The 21,592-nt window shown below is 37.7% G+C and overlaps 1 protein-coding gene across 3 annotated transcripts in view; it reads right to left on the bottom strand.

Moving 5' to 3' along the window:
• Positions 1-5,348: 5,348 nt before the first annotated feature.
• Positions 5,349-21,592, bottom strand: part of CACNB4 (calcium voltage-gated channel auxiliary subunit beta 4) — a 237,477-nt gene continuing 221,233 nt past the window's right edge. For all 3 annotated transcript variants that reach the window (XM_040644965.1, XM_040644961.1, XM_040644957.1), the window contains 2 exons: positions 12,187-12,372; positions 5,349-9,971 (listed from right to left, as the gene is read on the bottom strand). In XM_040644965.1, coding sequence (XP_040500899.1) covers positions 9,711-9,971; positions 12,187-12,372 — 447 coding nt within the window. In that variant the 3' untranslated portion in view covers positions 5,349-9,710. The remainder of the gene's footprint in view (positions 9,972-12,186; positions 12,373-21,592) is intronic.

Raw genomic sequence — 21,592 nt, 5'->3', positions numbered from 1 at the left:
TGATATCAGACACAGTTCTACTTCCATGTGTTATTTTTTTAGCTAGGCCTCTATTTTCACGTATGGAAAAGCAGTGGGTTTGTCTCTAAGGTCTTTCTTTGATTCTAGGTCATCCAATGACAAGGTCATCTGCTAATCTGATAATTAGTCTCTAGTCGGAGGCAAGAGGTGGGAAAAAAGAAACTAAGGTTGTTTAACTTCTCTTTTGCAAAGAAATCTGAAACAGCTCCATTCCCTTCTATTCCCCTGAACCTTGGTAAAAAAAAGGAAGAGAAAGAAGTGGGGAAGCTTTAAAAGGCATTTTGGACTGTTCTGACACCCCATCCTCAACAGCTGAATGAAATTAAACAAAATCAACAATAAACTACATCTTTTCACCCCACATCTACAGGCCATAAAATATCGTATCTCAATATATAGAAAAATACAAGCAATACGCAGAGAGTCTCGGTTCTTCTTAACTGAGCTAGAAAATTTGTACCTGTAAAGCAAAGGGCAACATTGATGACTAAAACGTGTCTTTTTTTGAACAACTATGCAAGAAAAAAGTCATTTGATTTTAGGGGGCTTATGGTTGAAAAGCCAAAGTTAGAGGAGACATATGAAGGGAAAGAAAATTACCATATTAATCCATTTTACGTTATGTTTATATTTACATAATAAAGTATTCTCTAGGCTGTTTAGAAAAACAACAGTACTGGGGGCGCCTGGGTGGCACAGCGGTTAAGCATCTGCCTTCGGCTCAGGGCGTGATCCCGGCATTATGGGATCGAGGCCCACATCAGGCTCTTCTGCTATGAGCCTGCTTCTTCCTCTCCCACTCCCCCTGCTTGTGTTCCCTCTCTCACTGGCTGTCTCTATCTCTGTCGATTAAATACATAAAATATTTTTTAAAAAAAGAATAGATGCATAAATTAAAAAAAACCAACAGTGTTGTTTGCATAACTAATTTACATCAACTCTTGAATACTTCCATTCTTGCACACTGCAGGTGGTGCTTTTAGCAGCTCTAAGACATTTTGCAAACTCCCCACATATCTCTGTACACTTATTAAATGGTTGTCATATCCATATTAACTTGCTAAGTTAGGGCTTGGTCTCCCAGATTATTTTCTAATATCTCTCAAAAAAAAAAAAAAGAAAGAAAGAAAGAATAAAAAGGGAATTTGCTTAATGCAATATTGTCCCAGTACAGGATCTGTGGATGGAATATAAATTTGGAACTACTATAGAAGTAATTGGAAACGTTTGTTGAGTGGTATAAAGCTATTTGTGAAAACAGACACCTTAAAAGATTTTTTTGAAGACGAATTTATCCGTGATTATAGCAGTGTGCAAAATGTCATTAAAGAGACTTCTACTTCCAGGTGTGAGAGAGTAGATGGTCTAGACTTGCCCTCTTATCATTAACAAAAAGGAAACTGGACAAAATATTGAAAACAACTGTTTTCAGATATTAGACAACACGCAGCACAGGATCGTGATCCCTGATAAGAGACACAAGTGAGATGAGTCTAACTATTACCTGGATTTTCTACCTGGAGGTGATTCCTAGCCAGTGACAGAGGGGGTGGGAACTCAAAGTGAGTCAAGCATAGCAGCCTCCTTGAGTTGAAGATGTAGATCAGTGTTCCAGGAGATCAAGGTAGCTAGAATTTGTGGAGCAGAGTGACTGAAAGGAAGGAGTTATATGGAGAAAACCTCCAGAAATCTGCTTAGGTTGAGCCATTGAGTCTTTGGCTGCATATCAGCTTGTGCCTGAGCAGAAATCCCATGAGGCTGGCCCATGACAATTTCTAAGAAAAAACCAAATGCCAGGGAACTGTGAAACATCATAATTCCTAGAGCTTACTAGGGACCAGGAATCATTTGAGTTCCCTTCAGTCAGAGTGAAGACTACTCACTACATGTATGGGACATTCAGTAGATACCCCAGAGACCTTAAAAGAGGGGCTGTATTAGCCTCAGAAAAAAGTCCTACTTTAGACCAGTCCTCAAGGAGTTTCAAAACAAACCATGAGAGGCTCAAACTCATCTACGACTGCCTGTCAAAACCTTCTTTCGAGAGATACAAGATCAAGTCATCCACAATGGAAAATCTACAGTATCTCGAATCCAATAACAAAATTGCTGGGCATACAAGGAAACAAGAGAATGTGACCTGTAACCACAAGGAAAATTGCTCTACAAAAACAGATTGAAGTACAGGCAAGTTAAGTGATTGCCCCAAGCTCATAGCTGGTTACTGCCAGCTCTAGGCTTGGAACACAGGCAAGAGTTACAGCCTACAGTCTAACCATTATACTAATCTGCATGTTGTATGACAGGACAACAAGATGTTTCTCCACAACCCATCCTAGTAGAAGAGATGTGTTGATGACCAGAGGGGTGGCTTCAGGCACATGGCCAAGCTGACGGAGTCCTTGCAGTGAGCTGCAATTCTTCCATTTGGGAGTTTTAGATTGTGGGATAAAATGCCTTAATGGATAGGACAGCCCTATATAATATTTCTCCAATAACTAAAGTACCATCCGTTCAGTCAACTTTTACTGTATTCCCGGCATTGTTTTGTATGGCAGCTTAAAAGCATTTGATATATGTATTTTTAGATCAAAGTACTTTGCAGAGAAAAGTTACAATGATCTTTGGTTTCCTCATTTGTAGTTGAGTCTAATAATCTCTGCTTTGTCTGTTTTCCAGGATGGTCAGTTGGATTAAATGAGATAATGTTTGTGAAATAACTTGGCTGTAATAAATCACTGTGTAATGTTAATGCAATGATAATAATCAACACAGTACACATTTCTTTTGAACTTCTTGTGCACTGCAATGAGAGAAAAGTCAGATGCCCATCAAGTCATAGCATGGTCACCTGACACTGAGTACATGAACTGTCAAGTCATAAGTTATATGCCATCCATGAAATGCTTATGGGTACAGGATACCTTCGGAAACTTCTGAAACTGCTACATTAGTCATTTAGGGATTTCTAGTTTATCTAGTTTATTTTTCTATATTGTATTTGATCCTATTTGCACATATGTTTGAATATAGTTTATTTCAGGTGTATGTATTTGATGTACACATTCTTCCTAACATAATACTCTTTTGTAATAACTCAGAGCACCTAGCAAAGCATTCAGGAAATCATCATTTAATTGAATCTGTGCTGTGAGAGTAAGTGTTTAGATTTTTTGTTTCCTGCAAGAGGTATAGGAACATACCTCTAGAATAATATAAATATCTCTAGAATAATATAAAGGAGAGGTATAACGCTGGTTCCGGTGTTTTCTCATTTATTATATAAAAGAAAAAATTAATGCAGTTGGTTTGTACACATTTAAATTCCATAAAACAAATCCATAGAAATTAGGATACTCTATGCATGCACTCTGCATTTTCTCTGTTAAATGTTTTTGTTCACAAAAATAACAACACATTTTTTTTCTTTAAAGCCACTAAAGCAGAGGGAGAACAAAACATGCAGCACTGTACACATTTGCATAGTATATTTTACCCAGCATGCCTTGTAGAATGCTACACATTTACCTATATAAGAAAAATAAAAGGGGGTAAATTATTAAAATAAATAACTAAAATTTAAAGAAAGGAAAAAATTATTTGACAAAGGCAATATTTTTTTTCCACTTTGTACCTGGAGATATAGCAATAGCTTGGGATATCAACAGCCCTCAGAATAATTGGTAAAATCTTTTTACATCGACTTGGCTTATTTATTTTTAGTATTAATAAAATTATGTTTTTCCCTCCCGCCACCCCTTCAAAAAAAAAAAAAAGCAAAAACAAAAACAAAATCAACAGCTAATGGCTTTAACTTACGTTTCAAAATAGTATTCAGTACAAAACAAATTAAAGAATCCCTAAATACTTTACTTTTTTGTTGTTGTTGGGACATCTTTATTTATCATTCTGACTTTAGGCTGTGAAAAATATAAAACATTTCAAACATGTCCAAAATTTAGAGGAGCCCTATGAGCTCACTTGCCATTACTTTTTGTAGTTGTTACTGAAGGAGCAGAAATAAGAACAGTAAATATAGTATGAGTCTTATCACAAAATAACATTTAATAAGTTTTATGCAAGGGAATAAGTAAAATAAATTACATCCACAGATTGCAAAGCTATGAAGTAAGTTGCTGGAAAAGTATCAAGCAGCAAGTTAAAAAGATGGTAGATGAAATAAATCTGATAAAACTTATAATTAAATCTATATACTTTTAAAAAATAGGACTGCCAAATTTAACAGTGGATCTTGTTATAAGTTTGTGCTATAACAAATGTGCTTCTTTCTCCTCAATCTATTTTCATATTATTGGCAAAATATATATCTTTTATAATTTTGTACTATACAATATGTTTGCTACATGATTTATTTTTCTACTGCTAATGCAGATAAGAAGTAACAACATAGATTTATTTTGGCAATAAAATGCTTTCATTTTAATAACGTCCCAGAAAATATTGTAAGGCATATGAAAAATAGTATGCAACAATATAGCATTAATGATCCTGCATCTTCAATACATCCCTTATGCATACAGAATTCACACTGACTTCAGTTAAAAGTGTGTGAAAATGGCATGCAAGTAGGGCAAGAGTGGCCTCTACATAAATACAGACAAAGCCATTTGTTGAGAAATTTGATGTTCAAAACATAACCAAGAACACTTACAGAGTACTGAAAAGCTAGAGGCCAGCCACTTTGGGTTCTACATAGATCTCCTTTTAACTCCTTATAATTTTCAAAAAGGCTGTATCAGTACACTCCCCAGACCACTCTAAATTCATTAGCAACATTTTCTACCATCTTTCTGCAAACATTTTACATACTTCAAAAGAAACAAGGAAAGTTTCATATGTATCTATGACTCTCCAACATCTTGCTATTCACTCTTGTTTGTACGTTTCTCAGGTTCGTGGGAGTTACAGCCCTTGTTTAAGCTTATCTGATGAGATATTTTCTAGTCTTCTCATACTGTCCCTCAATTACAGGAAGCATTTGGGATTAAACCATACACAAGTAGATAAAAATAGTTGCTAGAAGAGGATGTATTTCATCTGAGAAAGTTCATTTTAGTAAAAGAAGAAATCTTTAAAAAGTAATTTTTGAATGCTGTAGCTCTCTGCCCATATAAACCAGTTTTACTATTTTGACTAACTTGACTGTTTAAGTTAACAACAAAAAAGTTATCCTTGTTGTCTGCTGACAACTATTGTATTGACTGGTTTGATCCTAATTATGTAAAAAGAGGTGGTCTGTTCTCTGCCCTATAGACACAGTTTGAGTAAGTAACTTAGTAACAGAATATTAACAATATTTAAAGATATGAGGAACTAATAAAACAAATTTTATTACATAATTTGCTATAATGTTTTCATTCATATAGTCATTCAAAGATGAATTTTATATAATTAAAAAGAAAACAACATGCAACATTGTCATGGAACACGAAGGCAGAAATATAAAAGAAATAAGGGGTACGTTCCCATTTATTTCAAACGTTTATATGAAGTTTGCTCCAGTGACGTGGGAGTCCAAGATAATGCATACCCTTACGTAGGAAATGGCTAACTGTCCACAGGAGACATTAAGGATCAACAAAATTTGAATTTTCAAACCAGCTGCACTTAAATATCAAGTTTTTGGATCTACTCTTTAGGCTTAGAGCTAGATAGTATGACAAACTGCACACCAAGGCAATTCCTTTGCAGTATGTTTTGTTCCCTATGATGACTGATTTCTTAAATTAACCTTGTGTCCTGATAAACTGTGAACCAATTCAAAGAAAGCTGCACTAACATGGAAGAAATGAAGGGTGACAAGAGTATTTTGGAAACGGTTTAAAATTTAAAGGGAAAGTCTATTTTAAGAATTTATGCATTTAGTTTTGCAGCTAGGTTAGCAGTAAGAGTAATAAATCTGATCCCTACTTATTGAAAAGTGTTTTTCTCTTTAAAGACAGGTTGTCTTCTCTAGAGAAGAGGTAGTATAAATATTAATATATAGGGCAGTTTCTACAGTGGCATTACATCATTTTTATTTTTTTAGCAAATACCAAAATAAAATTGTATAACTAAAAAAATACACTAGCATGCAAATTAAGGTTGCCTACAAACATTCTTGACTGACATCCTGGGTCTCAACAACATTTTATGATATGTTCGTTCAGGGTTTAAACTCACAAACTATCTTTTGGCATAATTTCCTTCTCTCCCTCCCTTTCACTGCCCTAGTTTCCTATTATGAATTTTAAGGCCCCCACACAAAAGACAAGTTCAAGTATGCAGGTATGAAAAGAGGTTAACATTCCAAAAATACATTTTGCAAACAACAACAATAATAATTAAAGTAATTAACAAATTATTCAAAGGGAACAAATAATTTTCTTAGAATTTGTTTTACATTTAAAAAATTCATTTCATTAAGGACTAAGTGCAATGACATATCGTCACATAATTAAGACTCTCTTATTAGGAAAGATGATCAGTCCAAATTGTTAATTTCAATTTACTTTCCAATAGAACTGTATAAAGATAAGAGAGAATCATCAGTTATTTATAAATATTTCCAAGTGTTGCTTTAAATGTTGGAGTAAACAAGATAACATTGTTCATTATAATACTGAGTCACATTATAGCCTTGAGAATTAACATCAAGATTGACAAATTGCATTCTTTTTTTCCCGGAACTACATTTTCACATTGTCACATGAGTCTACAGTGTTACATGTTTGCAGACTGAAATTTTACAGAATATGTAATTTACATATTCTGATATTACATATACTGAAGTTACAGAATATGTGATTTATACAAAGTAGACAGCCTCAAAACATTGTAAGACTTGTTTCTCCTGCTTATCATTTGCTATTTTGAAATGAAATCAGTTAAAAACAAAGTATTTGTGGAATACATATTTTTCAAAGTTGCTTGATATGCTTGGCAAAAATAAAACTTTCATTTAGTATATATCTGTATTTTAGTATCATTTACACAGTAAACTCTAACACTTAAAAAAAGGAAAATGTATATCTCTTATTTATTTGGAGAAGATAAACTTATTACAAAAGGAATGGAAAAGAATATGCCAAATCAAAGTAATATTTTAAATATATCCATCAAGAAAATATACATTATACCCTTTCCAAGATTGTTAGCTTTTGAATAAGAATGCAAAGCGAAACAGGTACAGACACTTGATGGTAAATGACAGATTGGTTTTGTGCAGATACTGAATGGACCTCTCTATCAGCATGACATGGAAGACTTAGAAACAAGGCTTTGAGAAGCTTTTAAAAACAAGTGATTTTTAAAAATCGAAAGAATATGGTAATCTTGCTGACTAGGAAATATATGTAAATGCTGTTGCAGCTACCTGCCATAAAATGTAAATATCTTAAAGTAGTTAAATGACCAGATTGCTAATGCTACTACAGAAAAAGCTGAACAGCCGTCTAGTCTAAATTTATCACCTTGGTGCACTCTTTGCAATTAAATACTTTAATGCGCACAAACAAGAAACCAGTAAAGCATATAGAAAAATGTTTTGGCTAATGTTTTCTTTCTCATGCAAATATGTGCTGTACATGTAATAAATATATTTTCGTTTGCTGGAAAATGCTCTTCTGTGCTCTAACAAAGTATTCAGTAATGGCAGGTTAAATGTTTATTAAAGTGTCTAATGGATACAGCTCTTTTAAATGTCTTAACTGAAAGTTTTGTAAGCTTCAATAGATGACAAAAGAACCTCACAAGCCAATATCACATGGTAACTTTTAGAATTTACTGAGCCCATATTTTCAATTGTATCAAATATGTGAGATAACTTACATAATTATAGGCATCCTCATCATAGCTAAACAGGTTCATAATGGAGTATGCACAGTGAACAGGAGGGGAGGGAATATGGGAGGTCATGATGGGGTTCAAGATATGTATAACTAATCAAGAATATGGAATTTATTTTCATGGTCAGGAAAATTATTTAATGGGTGCATGCTTTGAAAGCCTAAATATTGAAAGGTGTGGGAGGAAAATTAGGTAATAAAAATAAATTATCATTGTTTTCCAAATATAGGCTTCAGGACATGTACCAGTAGAAAGGGATTTTTATGCCTCGTCCTACTGGGGCCTTAGAAAAATGCATGCATTGTGGACTTTTAGAAACAAGAGCCTTCTCTGAAAGATATTTGTGTATTGTATAAAAGGGTCAATTTCAATAATTCCTTGGATCATAGTGAATCTAAGGCTTCCTTGATAATATAAGACAGAAGGTCACCAACTCTGTAATGATAGCTACTGGAAAAACTGTCAAGACTTAACAGGTGAAGAGGAGTGTTCATTAGAAATAAGGCAGCTCAATCTCCAAATTCTTTATAATTCTTGACAATAAAAATGCTGTAATTTTAGTGAACAAATATACTCTGAATCTATGAGTTTACTTTTTATTGCAAGCTTTTAAATTCATCATTTGTTTTCACATTTTTCATTTAGTCATTTTGTATAAATGCAGCTTTCAATATCAAAATTGAGTATTTCCATGTAAAACAAAAGTCCTTAGCATGACTATAAAGAATTTGGGGAAGGGCTAGAACATTCACATATTCAAAGACAGAGACTGAATGAAGCAATGGAAAGATATGCAATTGTGCTGGCAGGAAATACCGGCCCATGTTTGTGGGAAGTTGGAGAGATGGAGTCCCATCTGGAGATGTTTAGCTTCGCACTCAGGAAGATCTGTGCCCGTCCTTACTGTCTGATTTCAGATTCCTGGATGTATGTAGTTGTGCTCAGAGCGAGGAAAGGGGAAACAACACCCCTTTCTCCATTTCCCGTGACCAGCTATGATTGGGCTTCTCTAGATTATTCTCTCTCACTGCTAAAGAAATTTTGAGTTTTTTTTGCCAACTTCAAACAAGCTAACAGTGGTGACTAAATAAAAAGCAAAACACTTTGAATACAACAGCTGTGCCAGGAACGAACAAAAATATTAAAATCTGAGGAGAGTGTATAATTTCTTCATTAATTTGAGGAGGTTTTTTTTTTTTTTTGGCACTATCAATACATTTGGTAAATTTGAAAAGCCATTCTGTCAACATTAACGTATGTTAAAATGTTTATACATTCCAACTTTAAGTGTAAATTTAGCTTCCAGCAAATAAATACCATACCTGGTTTTGGCTTCTTTTGGTATTTTGATTTTCTTATTAATTAGGTTTTTGGTTTTTTTGCCGTTTTTTTTTTTTTTCAGATTTTTAAATTGGCTGCAACATGCTCAAGTAGACTTTCTAGTCGATTCGCCCAAATTCCAACAGGAATTGGTTTATAAATTGGTTCCAACTGGAACTGGTCATTTGGAATTTCCAGCATGGGAAATTATTTTATACGTGCCTTGATAAGTACCCTAAATTACAAATCGATGTGTCTAAATCTAATGAAGAAAACAAAAGGTACTGTTATGTAAATGCTGAGCTTAAAAATACCTATATGACTGGGCATCTAATAACCATCTAGACTTAAGGGCATAATGTACTTTTTTTTTTTTTGGCCCCTTACTTAGCATCAAATGACAACAGCCCATAAGCACAGTAAATACTGTGCTGTACTTGCCAAGTTAAGATGATTGGTTTATCCTAGCAGTGCTATGGCAAACTGTCAACAGATGAATTTTTTTGTTTGCTTCTGCAGACTCAAAGCCTATGTCGGGAGTCATGGCTATATCCCCCAGGCGATCCTCGGTTCCTATGGGGTTTGTAAGTGTCCTGGTATGAGTCAGGGTAATCTTCTTCCACAAGAGGGTAATGATCTCGGCTGTGCTGGGAACTGGAAGACAAGCGGTTCCTACTCTTCCGAGCCCTTTCATTGTGATAATTTTCATCAGAGGTCATTAGACTTCGTCTTTCAATTGGAGAGTTCTCTGTGGAGTGATTGCTGTGCCTCATACGCTGACTCTAAAAATATCAGATAGTTCATTGATTACATCATGTCAGCTTCATTCATCTAGAATATGTAAATGTATGTACAAGAGTAGGGTCTGTACAATGAAATGCTAAATATCTGACTTAATAAAGCATTTTGATGCACAAATGGTCTACTTGAAAGATCTGGTCTATTTTATTCGGGGCACAACATGCAAAGATACTAAAATGCAAATAGTTTATGAATTTAATTACATAATGCTTCATAATTATGCTTCCTATTAAATATAGAGAATTGAAAGTTAGCGGCTGAATGGCACTTAATATATCTAGGAAGACCTAATAACTTCACTTCTGCAAAAATGAAGATCATTTTACTACTGGGAAATAAGTTAAAGTTCAGAATAGCATCTGCTATTTTATTTCTCTTTTGAACTGATAAAATCTTTCTCTTCCTGAGTCACACACTTCACCTTTATCTAGCTGAATGTTCCTTATACCTTTTAAAAATATTTTTGTGAAATTAGGATTTGTGCTGCCCACAAAATAATGTTTGTTTCTTCATCATACATAAATGTTAAGGCTCTCAGCAATATTCTTTCCAAAGGAGTATACAACAATTCTAGAGCTGGCTGACTGGTATTTATAACCCTTGCTTCTGCAGCTGAAATGTCCTGCAAAAATTATCTTCAGATATAAACTAAATTCCTTTAATACCATTAATTGAAATTAATACCATCAAATATTTATTTGAAGGCTCAGAAACTGTTATTCAACATTTGTCTTCAAATCATGGGCAAACATGGATCATAGCTATGTCTCTCTACTTCAGTAGGTCACCTCAGTTAAGAAACAGGATCCTGATGAAACCAAGGACCCAGATACATTTCCTCTAAGGGACACTCACCTTCCCACAACAGGAAAATCATTCAACGGCTACAGCCTGTGCCTTTAACTCCAGCCAGTCTAACAATTAAATACCCTTGGTCACTAAGAGAAATAGACTCCAGAATAAAGGGCATCACATTAACTTAAGTGAAACTGGGAGAACCACTCTGAGTGGATGTCTTAGAGGTGATGAGGCTGGAGTGTTATATTCATAAAGTGCATTTTGCTTCTACCTACATTATAGAAGCATATTGCATCATGCAACCATTTCTCATCCCACCGTGTACAATTCGGAACCAATCCAAACTAGTCAGTGGAGATGCTACACTTGGATTAGCACACAGGCAGTGAAACCAGGCAAGAGATGGTCCTGTGCATAAAGATACACTGCACATTACACGAGCATATTTCCCATGTTCATTTCCAGCCTCAAAAGTTATTCATTTAGAGGGCAGTTTTTTGTTTACAAAGATGAAATTTTGCAGCAAAGTAATACAGTTAGAATAGAATATCAGAGAGTACCCTTTCTCTCAGAGTTAACTCTATGTGACCTACAATTACGATTAGCATTATAACCCATGAATATAAAACTAGTCATGATACAAGAGGGCTCAACTGACTATATGTTCCTTAGCCAGCCATGGGTTAGGCTACATTCCAGCAGGCTCTTGATAAATGGTAAGTAATAGCTGATGCAGGAAGGCAAAATTCCCTTTGTGTCATCATGTCTCTGGCTCCTCACACCTAGCCCTGAGTGCAGCACTAGAAGAGCAGAAGAGAAAACTTCTTTCTTCTGCACTTGTCCCCAGCTTCCCTAAAGGACACCTGCCATAGCCACTGACCAAGATGGGTGCCCACACACCCCCAAGAAAACTCAGGGATCTGTCACTGTTTCCAAACAGAGTGGCTCTACTCATGTCCACGTTCTGTACTGAGCAAACTAGGGGACAGGCCTGGCAGCCCGTGGGGCAGGATTAGTCAAGGGCAGTCAAAAGGTCCATCTGTCCCAAAACATCTTACTTAGATTGTCATGGTGCCTTACACTGCCACCAATGTATGCCACCAATGTATAATCTTTAAGAAGTGACCTGGAGAAGTAATGGACAGTTGCACCTAGTAGGGAGTAAGTGTCCTGGCAAAGTTGAGACATAGGAGGGGTTAATTTGTTTAAGTAAAAGTCATTATACATTAACAGAGAACAAAGTTCTATGGAAAGGGCCTCTGTGGGTAACTTTGCCTAGGGTAATATTTTGGATTTTTTTTTTTAATGCCCACCCATGTTTCCCTCTTCCTCCCAATCAAGCTCTCTGTAAAATCTTCAATGTAAGGCTGTAAAAACACAGGTGGAAAGTGACAATACCTGTAACCCAGAAATTGCTGTGGGATATGGTGAGAGCGCAGTTGAGCCCAAATTCCTTCCGAGCAGAGGGGTCATGGGGGTGCTACTGGTTGTATGGGTAGCACGCCAGTAGGCTTCAAGGTACTCTCCCAGATGTTCACATGCATCCTCCAGCTGATTTTCATCCAGTATAACATCAAACATTTCCTGCAGATGATAAGAAAAAAAATCCATTTTACTTATACTTCAGGTTTTAGGCAACAAAACCTAAAATTCCACATAATGCAGATAATAGCATTTCTAACAACTAGTAGCAAATATCACATTTGAGGGGCTGTACTGGCAGTTTCTAAAATTGAAGTCAAGTGAGGTGCTGCACAGTTAACCAAGTGAAAATCTGGATATTGACATGAAAATGGGAGTGCTCATTAAATATTTAGATCTTTCATTATTCAGAAGAAAAAGATGAGGTGAGTGTACAAGTGTTATACGTAGACTATAACAAAAACATATTCATATTTACCCATATATTCCTATGGTGCTCAGTTACACTTAACTTCAGAATACAAGAGAAGCAAGTTAATGGCATTGAAAGAGGAATTCTAAAAACGTTTTGGGCAATGACCATATCATTGGAATAAACATTTCATCTTCCAAAGTAACTACGTTGAAGGGAATAACATTTACTAGGATAACTTTCAGAATGCCTGTGAAAATGTTATGTTTCATGATAAAACAACATGGAAAGAAGGTTTAGGATTAATACTAGAAAACCACATTAAGGTGATTCCTGCTACCAAAAGATCATTGGGTGAACCCGTTACAAAAGAACAAGGACCAGGAGTATTTAATTGTTGGAAGGAAGGGGTGTCACACAAGAAGTGTATGGTATCCGTGTTTCGTTGGTAAGGACTTTTTCCAACATCGGGCCTATAATCAGGAAGTGCTTTTCCACCTCCAAAGGAGCAAAGTGACACTTCAGTGTCCCTGCAGTGTGGCTGGGAACACAGACAGGATTTACCCAGGACACAGATTCCCTGGACAGACAGTCAGAAAACGGCGACCCCTCCCAAAGAGAAAAGCCATTCCATTGCTAAGTGAAAGCACACTCCAATTCCAACAGCTGGATTCCCACCTTCCTTCTCACGCCATCTCTGCCACTACCGACCCGCTTTTACAAGCTCATTTTGCCGAAATAAGAATCTTCCACTAAGGAATCAAATACAAGGTTACTGCCGTCCGGTCCGCGCTGATACTGGGGCTGGATTGCGGGTTCATGACAACTGGACAACAATGAGTTGGTGATGGGTCAGCTGACTCACTCTCATCAGTGCGAGGCTTCCCGCAAGCAGAAGTCACCATGAAAACAATCTCTTTCCCAACATTTACTATTTGAATGTTTTCATCACATTGATCTCTACTGAACATTTTGACCTTAATTCGCAAAGCAGTTTGAAAGTCAGTGAGAAATGTTTAACAGTGAGAAATGTTTAGCAACCAGGAAAAGAATAAGGTGACTTCAGTCCAAACCGACTGGTATTTAAGAAAACTCAGCCAATTCAACTCATGTAGAAACCTTTCCCAGGAGCCTGGGTGGCTCAGTTGGTTGAGCAACCCTACTCCTGATTTCAGCTCAGGTTGTAATCTCAGAGTCGTGAGACTGAGCCCTGCGTGGGACTCCGCACTGGGCGTGGAGACTGCGTTAAGATTCTCTCTCTCCCTCTGCCCCTCCCTCCTTCAAAAAAAAAAAAAAAAGAGAAAGAAACCTTTCCTCTTATGAGATTTCAGATGGTTTTTTGCACATTTTATTTATTCATAAAATATTTACTCAGTACCTATTCTGTGGTAGGCATTGTAAGTATACAGTGGCAAAAAACACAGACATCATCCCTATGCCCTCTTCTAGTGGGAGACACAAGTATTAAAATCCTTAATACTCCAAGTCACACTGGGACTTGAATTCAGAACCATAAAGAGATTGAACCAGTTAATGTTCAGAGCTACAGCTTCAAGTTTAGAATTTAGAAGGAGGCCCAGAGACACAGGTAAACGTTAAACTTCTGAGGAAGGAGAAATAATAAGTAAGTAAAAGAATTCTATCTGTAGAAGGAAGAGAATAAAACAGATAAAGAGAAGAATCAACGGGAGAAAGAGACCATGTGGGCCATGAGAGAATGGGAAAACAGCTGGTTCCTACAGTGTCAGTCAACATATCCTTATAATAAATCCCCTGTTCCACGGAAGTAACTCAAGGGAATTTCTGCCTCTTGCCATCAAAAGCCCCTTGCCCCCATTAATGTAACCCACCAGTAGGTACAAATGTCAAATCTGAGAACTGTCCTTTAAGCTCGGATACGAACTTGCATTCTCTGACAGCACTGCAGCACTAACTTGAGTGGGACAAGAACAGTCCCACCCGAAACAGTGTGCACAGACTCGGACAGATGACCCAGGAAGGAAGATGAAACTGGGCAGCCCTGGAACGAAGGCCCACTCTGTCAGCCGCTCCACGCTAGAACTGTTCACAGATTCTAAACTGTGTGTGATTTGGAGTCTGCTGTTTACATAATTTCATTTATGTTACTGTTTACTTCTCTTACACAGGTCTCATTCTAGAACGTTGGTTCTCAACAACGTGTAGTCAAAAACTCATTTTTTTTGCTTTCATAAAGTCCCAGGTTAAAGAACCCTCTGAGGACCCCTGGACTGAGGGTCCAGACTATCGCAGTCAGGAAAACTAAGTCCGGAAAGGGAAAAAACAGGTAAGCAGCCCTCACTAAAGGGTATTATTTGAATAAGGTTTATACCCACTTCACTGTTTCACACGTTACACTGTCACGCTGCAGATACAATTAAACATACACTTTATTACACGTAATTTTAATAAAGTACTCCTCTTTGCCAATGGACGGAATTTGTATCTATCAGCACATGGCTGTTTGCTCAAGACTCAATCATTTCTAGGAAACCATGCTTTTGCACCTGCTAAAAAGACAGCTATACGATGGAAGATGATTTGAAACTGCTTTTATCCTTTCAAAAGCACAGAGGAAAGCAAATGTCAGCTTCTGAATGAATACTGACATATGCGTCTTATTTTCAACTAAGAAGAATTTCACAGCCTGTGTATCTGTGACAATTTTTCTTTTCAACTGTTTAGGAAATAACACAGCTGATTAGACCAGAGTGTTAGAATGTGAGTATAAGGGCATACATTTTTTAAAGAAATTATACATGGAATTCAAAGAGAAGCAGCCCCATGAATTATGCAAACCAGCTTTGCCAATTTTTCAAAAATGTAAAGGTTCCAGTCTAATTGGTTCCTTACTGTGCAATGTCTGAGACCTCCAGCATGGGAAATGGGTTCAGAGAGCTGTCTCAGCAGCAGCAGAGGGTGTGGGTAATGGGACGGCCCCAGGCAGTGACGAGGGACCCATTCAATGATACCGTGCCCTTGGTGAATGCCGGAGACAGGGTAACACGAAGCTGTTCGCAAAGTTCTGCCACAGCAAACGCCTCTGACATACTGTGTTGGGATATTTTCTTTAGCTGAGACGGGCAGGAATAATGTGGTTGCTGAAGTAAATACATCATGAGCAGAGAAGTCAAAACAAACCCTTGGAAACCCAGGCACAGCAGGTCCCTTTTCTGGATGAGCTCGTTGGGGCAAATGAAATAGCATTATAAATATAAGAGCAGTGAAAACCAGGCCTCTAGCTCATCCAGTGGTTCGGAGAACTAGACGACAGGGACCAGGGAAAGCAAAGACTGATGCTGAGTTAAATGGAAAGGAAGAGGATCTACAATATCTTTTAAGAAAATTTTAAGTATGTAATGATCTGTCTGGTGGTCCATTCACAGAGCAGCACAAAGTTTCCCGGGGAAAGCACTTGAATCAGGGCAACCAGCTGTCCTGATCTGCCCTGGACTGTGTGTTTCTGGCTACTTGGGACTACCAGTGTCTGAATCTGGAAAATCTTGGGGGAAGTGGGACAGTTGGTCACCTTAGTTTTTACAAAGATAGAGCACTTTTCAGTTGCTACAACTGAGAATTGGAGCAGGTTCCATTTATTTCCTTTACATTCTTTTGGGAGGAGAGATGCTGAGATAGAGTGGACAGGTCTTTCTTTATGGCTATGAAATCCATCCTTTCTAGCATAGAGGGGAGGGTCTCATTAAACCGAACATAGAATTTGTAATACGTTTTATGTAGGATGTTGCTATTGAACATTTCCTAATAAAAAGCTTATAAAACTTAGAAATTAATTTTTCAATTTAATTTTAACTTTTCTTTAAAGTTGGTGCATTACAGAATACTAGCTAGGCATGAGATTAAGCACATATAAACCCTCCCATGGTATGTGCATGGCTTTACATTTATTTATTGTGCATAGAGAAAGCTCACGTGGGTCATCTTTCCTATTTCTAAGAGGAAAAAAGAAATAATAGGGGTGAATACACTTTTATTTCCCTGCTCCTAGAATATAGAGATCCTGAACCTGCCACCATTAAAAAAAAAATGGCTGGCAGATACTACTCAGTAAAATAAAATGGCTGAATGGCAAATATATAATGCTAATTATAAAACAACCAACAATGTTTCTCTCATACCGCAAGTGCATTCTTGATGTTATTAAAGCTTTTGAAGTCCTGAGCATTTAACTCACTGGTCAACTAGTGATGGGAAACTGGGTGCTAAATTAAAAGAATCTTGACAGATTTAGGAGGTCTTACGGGGATAAAAGAAAGCCTCCCAATATTGTGGGCTCTAGCAGTTCGTCTCAGGCAGTTTCTGACTTTAATAAGCTGAACGGGAAAAGACAATCAGAATTCTTGCCACTAATTTCGGGGGCAAAACATGAAAGCAAAGAATATCAGTGACTTTGATCCCTTGTAGCTCCTCTCTTAACAATCTGTGACGTTCATTATGAAGCCACGCACATTTCCTCACCACACCCCTCCGTCCTGTCCATTCCTATTCTTCAAAAATTACAACAACATCTACCAGTGTTACTGTCTGTACAAGAGGTACCCAGTGTTTTGTTAAGTTCAAATTAATCCAGTGCTTTAAATCATAGCACGGATGGGAGTGCTAAGTCGGTGGGGACCGAACTCGGTGTATCCAAGTTGGGTGGCTAAAATCCCCGCAACAAGAGTAGTCTCCTTTGTATGGAGAGAAACTAGATCCCATGCGGCCTTGTTTCATGAAGGAAACCTCTCAAATTGATTACTCTCTTTTTCAAAAGCACTATTATGAATTAATCTGTGGATGCCCAGAGGCTTTGTAATAATGAAAGCACCAGTGGGGAGAGTTACATTAAATAGATGGGTGAATCCACATGATTCTAAATAATTTACATAAAATGGCTAGACAGGAGCAGTGGAAAATTACTGCTGTGATAGCAATATGGTCGAGGATACTGGGAACTATCATTCACTTCAGAGTTGCTGTGTTTACTAGAATAAATCTGAGTCTATTCAGCAATGGAAAATAAAGGGTGACAGAAGAGAACTCCTATGGTTACTGTAATGTTAGAGGTTTGCAAGACTCTGTGAGGAGATGAGCTCCCCTCTTGCAGAGAGAGTGATCAATGTCATTTTACACGCTCAAAAAAATTACACAGCTCAAAGAGCCACTGGGCCATCTTACGGTAACACAAGCCAGCTTGTAACTAAGTAGGATTAAGGGATTATATTTCCTTTATATAGTCAATTGTCTGCCTGCCTGCTTTTCTCACCATGTATTTTGTAGCTCTTATTACCACAGTACTGGGGCGATTTGAACTTTGTTCTTCTTAACATGTACTATTTTCAATTTCTCTGAAAAGGAAAAGGGTGCTAATAGCAGGTAGAAACAAAATGGAATCTCACAATATAGTGAATAGATGGATATTCCAATTAAACATTCAGGCTGGTCATATTAAAAAAAAAAATGGGTCCTAGTCTCATTGGCTCCTTTTCTGTCTGCATCCCACCTTTTTTCTTGTGAATCCAGAGCAAGCAATGAAGCAAAGCCTTCCCTCTTCCAGAATAGAACTGTCTGCGGCAGATTCAACATGGCCACAAGTTCTTTGACACTCCCTGCACGGAGATGAAGGGTTTCTGTCCTCTCTGCTTGAATCTGGGCAGCTCCTGTGACTCCTCTGCCTAGCAGAATGCTGTAGAAGTGATGCTGTACCATTATCTCAGGCCAGTGTCTAAGCTTAAGAGATTGGAATACTTGGCTCTTCGAGCCGTGGGAGCTGCCATATAAGCAGCCTATAGCCCTGTTGGAGAGATGCCATGGCAAGGCCCTGAGACCGCGTGGAGAGAAAGAGCTGGTTAAGCCCAGCCTTGCAGCCATCCCTGCTAAGGGACCATGTCAGCCACCAGAGGAATACCACTAAGAGGTCATCGTTTGAAGTCACTAAGTTTGAGGGAAGTTTATTGCACACAGATGACCAAAGCCTTGTCCTAGAACAGGGTGGCAACTTTGGTGGGCTGGATACATAGGGTCTGCCTCCTGCTTCTATAAACAAAATTTGACTGGAACACTCCCATTCATTTACATCTTGTGTGTAGCTACTTTCCTGCTACCAAAGCGGAGCTGGGTAGTTTTGTGAAGAAGACCGTATGGCCCACAAAACCGAAAATATTTACTTTCTGGCCCTTACTGAAAAAGTTTGCTGACCCCTCTCTCTCTCTGAAACCCATGCTTCTCTTTCCAGAATATGTAATAACCAGTTTGTTGCCATTCACTATCTTATGCTGATTTTGGCCAAGGCTTATGTTCTTTGGAAAGCCAGTTCACCTCTCTTGGTCTCAGTTCTCTCATTTGAAAAATGAGGAGATTGAACTGGGTCAGTCCTTCCCCAGAAGTGTTCCATGAAACACTAAATCCACAGGATGATCTGTGGAAAAATGGGTCAATAGTGAAAATGTAAGGGAAACACTGTACACCACCCTGAGGGAGATATAAAATACTCATTAGCTTATTAAGGCTTCTGCAGTCTCTACCGCAGTCCAGTCTATCTTTGTTTACATAGCATTTTCTTAAACACTGCTGGTATCAGAGCTCCTTCCCCATAGCACCTGCTGACATCATATGGAGCCCACATTGGGAAGAACACGCTCCAGGAAATACTACATGGCGTGCTCTTCAAGGTTCCTTTTTGCTTCAACAATCCCTGGGTCTAGGATTCATTTTTCTGGCTACAGAGAGCTAGCTTTTTTTCAGTACTATTTTAGATTTCCCTTTCTAAAGACTGCTGCCTTTAATTTCTTAGCAATGTGTGACTCTGCCAGTATAATTTGCTGACTTTTCAGATTGGAGATGCAGTGGCCAATTAAGCAAGCGGTAAATTCTCCTAGAGGAACTAAAATGACACAGTGATCACCAGTCTTTCAGTGACAATTATAATTATGGTCTTAAAGTAAAGCAGGGACAAATGCAGGCACATTTTTAGATTACTACTCATTTTTATAATCCAAAGATCTTTTTCACATGTGCCAACATAGAGCGTAAAATTCCTTCTTAGCATTACAAATGCTATTCAAACAATATCAAATGAACATGTTTAATAATGTAAACAGTATTTGGAAAATATTAAATACAAAGTAACCTTACTTATCCAGACGGCTTGTTTAATATTTCAGTTTATCTGATCAATTGCATAAAACAGGAATTTGCTGCTGAGATATAATAGGGCAAGGCTGTCTTTCCCAGTGCATGAGGCTGTTTGAGATTCCTGACATGTGGATAAATCCTAAGACACCTCACAGTATTATTTACATTTAAGTAGGCACGTGTATTTTCTTGGTTCCAGCTATTTCAGAAGTAACACGTTGTATTATATACACAACTTAATTGTTAACCCTCTCAGCAGCTAAAATACATCAATTTTAGTAGGACACAAGTATTTTCTCTAAAAATCATCAGGAAAAAATGTTAAAAAACTGTTCTTAGAAAAAGATCAAATTAAGAAGAAACTAGTGTAATTCACCTAAAATGTATCTCAAGAAATCACTTATTAAGACTTCCTGTAATGTTATACACACCAGAACGTGTGTCTGTATTAACCTAAACCAGTGGTTCTCAGCCAGGAGTGATTTTTTTTTCCCCCCCAAGGGACATTTGGCAGTGTCCAGACACATTTTTGTTTGTCCCAGTTTGGAGGCTGTTACCGGCCAGGGATGCTGCTAAACTTTCTACAGTGCCTAGGACAGGTTCCCGCAACAAAGCCTTTACAACCTAAAATGTCAATAGTGCTGAGCTAGAGAAACCCTGATCTAAACCACTCTTTTAATTTATAAGAGATTTATAAAGTAATATCTATAGGGATATTTATGATCTACCGAATTGTTTGCTAAAAGTTGACTTAGCCAACTGTAATCTTTTTTTGAAAAATTGAAGTATAATTGACCTATCAGTTTCAGAGGCAGGACACACTGATATGACAATTATATACATTACAGAATGCTCACTGCAAACGTAGTTACCATCTGTCACCATATAAAGTTATTACAAATTATTGACTATACTCCTTAGGCTGTACTTTTCATCCCTATGGCTTGTTCATTTATAACTGGAAGTTTGTATCTCTTAGCCTCCTTCACCTATTTCATCTGTCCCCTCACCTACCTCCCCTCTGGCAACCACCAGTTTGTTCTCTGTGTTTGAGTCTGTTGCGGCTGTTTGTCCAAGGCCAACTGTAATCTTATTAGACTATGCAATCCTCAAAGGCAGAAACATGCCTTTGAATCCCCAGCACCTAGCAAGGTAACAGGCTTAATGCTTTTTTAAAAAAAGATGTTATTTATTTGAGAAAGAGAGAGAGTGTTCGCATGCATGCGCAAGGGCAGGGGGGAGGGGCAGTGGCAGAGGGAGAAGCAGACTCCCCGCTGAGCAGGGAGCCCCATGCGGAACTCCATCCCAGGACCCAGGGATTCCTGAACCACCCAGGCACCCCAGGCCTAACATTTAAATGTTCACTGAATGTATTTTAGTTTTTGTAGGTGAGCCACACAAAATTGAGATGACTAAATATTTTCAGTTTGTCTTATTTAACCATACAGTGACATGGATGCCATGTCCTTGGCCATGCCCAAGGATCGCTCCATAGAAGTATCTATCTTAATGACATTTTGAAACAATGAGGATAGCACTTAACTTGATATATTTTCTGCTTATTTTTATACCCTCCTCTTCCTTGGGCTCCACAGCCTTCATGCTTTCACAAACATCTCTACACTGATGACTTCCAAAATCGAGACAGAATCAGTCTTACAGTTGAGAAGGGTCTTAGATACCACAGGCTTCATTCAGTCTTCACCAGAGGCGAGTCCTCCCACAGCTCTGACATCTGTTCATAGAGCCCGCTCCTCCCCCACCCTGCCTCCAAACGAATACCGCCAGAGACTAGGAGCTCACCACTTAGAAAGCCATCCC

Source organism: Ursus maritimus, unplaced genomic scaffold (genome assembly GCF_017311325.1).
Source record: "Ursus maritimus isolate PB19 unplaced genomic scaffold, ASM1731132v1 scaffold_1, whole genome shotgun sequence".
NCBI lineage: Eukaryota > Metazoa > Chordata > Mammalia > Carnivora > Ursidae > Ursus > Ursus maritimus.
Note: the sequence above shows the minus strand (reverse complement) of the source record. Positions and strands in the feature narration are given on the sequence as shown.